Source organism: Eubalaena glacialis, chromosome 14 (assembly GCF_028564815.1).
Source record: "Eubalaena glacialis isolate mEubGla1 chromosome 14, mEubGla1.1.hap2.+ XY, whole genome shotgun sequence".
Taxonomy (NCBI): domain Eukaryota; kingdom Metazoa; phylum Chordata; class Mammalia; order Artiodactyla; family Balaenidae; genus Eubalaena; species Eubalaena glacialis.
The window spans coordinates 52,614,930-52,618,555 of record NC_083729.1 but is presented as its reverse complement, the minus strand read 5'-3'; the positions used below and the strand labels follow the sequence as shown (position 1 = coordinate 52,618,555).

The 3,626-nt window shown below is 41.8% G+C and overlaps 1 protein-coding gene across 1 annotated transcript; it reads right to left on the bottom strand.

Annotated features, from left to right (window-relative positions):
- Positions 1 to 1,377: 1,377 nt before the first annotated feature.
- Positions 1,378 to 3,067, bottom strand: C14H2orf74 (chromosome 14 C2orf74 homolog). Its single transcript, XM_061168656.1, has 4 exons — positions 2,973 to 3,067; positions 2,626 to 2,739; positions 2,369 to 2,525; positions 1,378 to 1,551 (listed from the first exon to the last, which is right to left on the bottom strand). The coding sequence occupies exons 1-4, from the start codon at positions 3,065 to 3,067 to the stop codon at positions 1,378 to 1,380; spliced, it is 540 nt and encodes a 179-aa protein (XP_061024639.1).
- Between the last annotated feature and the right edge of the window lie 559 nt (positions 3,068 to 3,626).

Genomic DNA, 3,626 nt, shown 5'->3' with positions numbered 1-3,626 from the left:
CTGGCTCCAGCTAACTGGTGCCCACCAAACTCAATACACATTCTCACCTCTTTGCCTTGGCTTGTGCCTGTCGCCATTGGAAATACACTCTTCCCTCTGCTTGTATTAGCCAATCTTTCCATTCCGTTAAGTCCCTTCTCCTCCCCACAGTGGAATGGTCCCAGACCACAGGGACTTCTCCCCATCAAAGGGTGTCAATACTCCCCATTTAGCATTAGTCACACATTCTAAATTATTTTATCATTTATTCTCCCAGTCACTCAATAAACATTTATTAAGCGTATGCCGTATACATGACAATGCGCTAGGCCCTTGAATCAAATGCTATGTTTTCTGCTTTTTACCTCTCTCATAGCCCCTTACGTATCTTACAGAGGTTTACTGCAATGGTTTGGATGATGTTGTACTGGTCTGTACTGTCACATTCCACATATGAAAAGGAAATTTTAAACTACTGAAATCAAGAATAGTATAGGACTTCCCTAGTGGCGCAGTGGTTAAGAATCCGCCTGCCAATTCAGGGGACGCGGGTTCGAACCCTGGTCCGGAAAGATCCCACATGCCGCGGAGCAGCTAAGCCCGTGTGCCACAACTACTGAGCCTGCGCTCTAGAGCCCACGAGCCACGACTACTGAAGCCCGCATGCCTAGAGCCCGTGCTCCACAACAAGACAAGCCACCGCAATGAGAAGCCCGCACACCTCAACGAAGAGTAGCCCCTGCTCACCGCAACTAGAAAAAGCCCGCGTGCAGCAACGAAGACTCAGCGCAGCCAAAAATAAATAAATATATTTTTTTAAAAAAAGAATAGTATAATCTCAGGATTTGCCTAAATAACAGGATATTCTGTCGGTTGATGGTAGTTGTTTTGGTATCAATCTTAAAAAGCAGTTGTCAGGACAAGAAAGGTTTCAGGACTGAATTCAAAGGGAATTATATAGTAGGAGATGCTACATGAAAGTTTCCATGATGATAGCAGTAATGTTATTTGGTCATAAATGTCTGTGATCAAAGCATCAAGAACCTGTGCTGTTTCCAAAGTCCCCCTTGAATATTATTTACCTAAAAGACATCTGCACAAACACAAATAACTTTATTCACATGTTAGAACAGTGTTTGAGTAGACAGAGTTTTAAGGACACAATACAATCAATTTCTTGAGCTCAGATTTGAGTTTTTAGAAAAATCTGTATTCAAGCTCTGGGTATTCTATTTACAGAATTTTGCACATAGTCCACCTTTTTTGCACAAAGGTGAAATACTATCTGTATTTACTTACTTCCCCATTATTTGCTGTTTCAACATGATTTTGTACCCCCAGTCATTTCATTGTTAGTCTAAGGTTGCATCTCTTTCACTCTCAGCCTTTTTTTGAGCTTCATTTTCTCTCTTTATGTAATCGAGTATAGCTTCGAGCTATAGGATTGTCCTTTCCAAGGTCCACAACAATTACCTCCCTAGAAAATGTCACTCCTTTTAAAGGTCTTTTATGGTTATCAACAACTGAAGGACTTCCAGTGACAGGTATGGGTGGTTTTTGCAAACAGTCATTCTGTAAGAGAAGGGAACAAATAGTATAAGTGATCAATTTATGAATGCAAGAGCCCTGCTTCTAAAAATCTAGGTTATATGTACCTTGTTAGTGAGAAACAGAAAAAGGATTTCTAAATGATATAGGAAAGCAGTAGTAATCCATCATGATCTAATTTTCTTATTTCTATGTTTATAAAAGCACACATTGCTATATTCAAATAGCAGTTGGTGGCATGTGTTATTCTCTCTACAAAGCAGTCAAACCCAAGAGCCACCTGGACCATCATTCTGTCTCCAACTGGCCATGGGTCTTATGTTGGGAGGGCACGTGAGTTGTTCTTATTAGGGAGCCCCAAACATGGAGCTCCAGAAGGCCCTGGCAATGTTTACAGGCTGTTGTAGAAGGAGCCTGGAAGTAGAACAGGCGTTTGGGGTCTGGTCCTGAGCTCAGCCATGGCGGAGAAGTGACTTTGAACAATTCATCTTATTTTCTCATTTGTAACATGAGAGGGTTGGATCCCCAAATGATCTCCAAGGCCTCTTCCAGCTCTAACATCTTAGGACTCTGAGTAAAGCAAAATGAAGGGGAATTATTAAGAAAACCACAAATGTAAGAATGAAGATGCAACAAGTGTCCAGGCATGGCATGTGTAACTGACTTAACAAAATGAAGCAATAAGCTAAGAAGAATGTTTTAGATGACTGTGAACATTGCACTCCTTCCAGATACAAACCTAAGTTACAGACAAGACCATCCTTCATTATACCTAGCCAAGGAATTTACCTCTTCTTCAATCAAGCTCTAAATGCCCCTTAAGAGTAGAAAAGCCCATCACCTCTTGACCATTTTCTCCAGCATTCTCAGCCTTTTGCTTCTCTTTTATTTTGTCCTCCTCTTCATCTTTCACATCCCCTCCATTTCCTAAGGGTGTGGCCACCACTGCTTTACTCCGTCTCTGGACAAGAATGCCAGGCCTCGTGGGTACAAGAGTCCTAGAAAATCAATCAGCAATGTTTTTAAAATTCATACGTCTTAGCCGCCGTTATCACACACAAAAATGGTGTTCTACCACAGTCTAAGATGCAGACTTACTTTTCTTTGTCTCCTGAATTGTTCATCTCTGTATTAGCAGCTGTACAATCTTCACCTCCATTACCATCTATACAAGGACGTTTTTCTGTCTCTTCATCTGTCCTGCTTTGGGAACTGAAATCAAAAAGGAAAAAATTTGGAAAAGAAAGAATGGTCTTGATGTTAAGCCTTGGAAAGGAACTTCACTTTTAAACAGGAAATTAGCATTTCTAAAACCCTGAAATAGGAAAAAACAGATAGCTACAGCCTTATTATTTGCTGCATTTTAAATTATTTTATATTATTTCTAGATACATTTACTAGTGTGACTTTAAACCTGATCCCAATTTATCAGCATGGATTTATACCATTTATATAAAAAAACCACCAATAAAAAGAAGATGCAACTGAGGCAAATTAAAAGGATGACGAACAAAGTGAATGCTGTGGTTTCAAAGCTCATAGGGTTAGCTAGAAGACTCATCCACCCTCACAGTCACAGATCGTCCGGATATACTTTTCCAGCTCAGTTTGAAAGTAGTTCTCTTGTTCTTTAAATTTTCTGGAAACAGAAGAATAAAAGGGTGCTTTCATTGTTGTTCTTTGGATCCGCTTCATCAGATATGCTCTGCTTGCTTTGGTGGCATGGACTCACACGGGTTAATTTCTCTCCATAAACGTGGTAGGGGCTGAGGTGGCTAGAGGGGAGACTGAGCTGGGACACGTGGGACTCAGCCCACCTCCCCTCACCCCAAGACTATCGGAATTCAGAGGACAGAGGAATTGGAGCAGCTGGAGTCGAGCCCAGCTCCCCATTCTTCCTTCCGCAGTGACATCATAGAATCATGGAACCGTTGAGTTAGAGGGATCAGAGCACCAGGCCAACCCCGCCCATCACCTGAAGTCAGAAGAATCACGAAACTGCCCCCTGGGCGGCAGTCTATCTGTCCTCCCCTCTGAGAGGGCCAGAGTGGCTTTGGATAAGGATTTTCTTCCTACACTCCAGATACCATCTCTCAGAA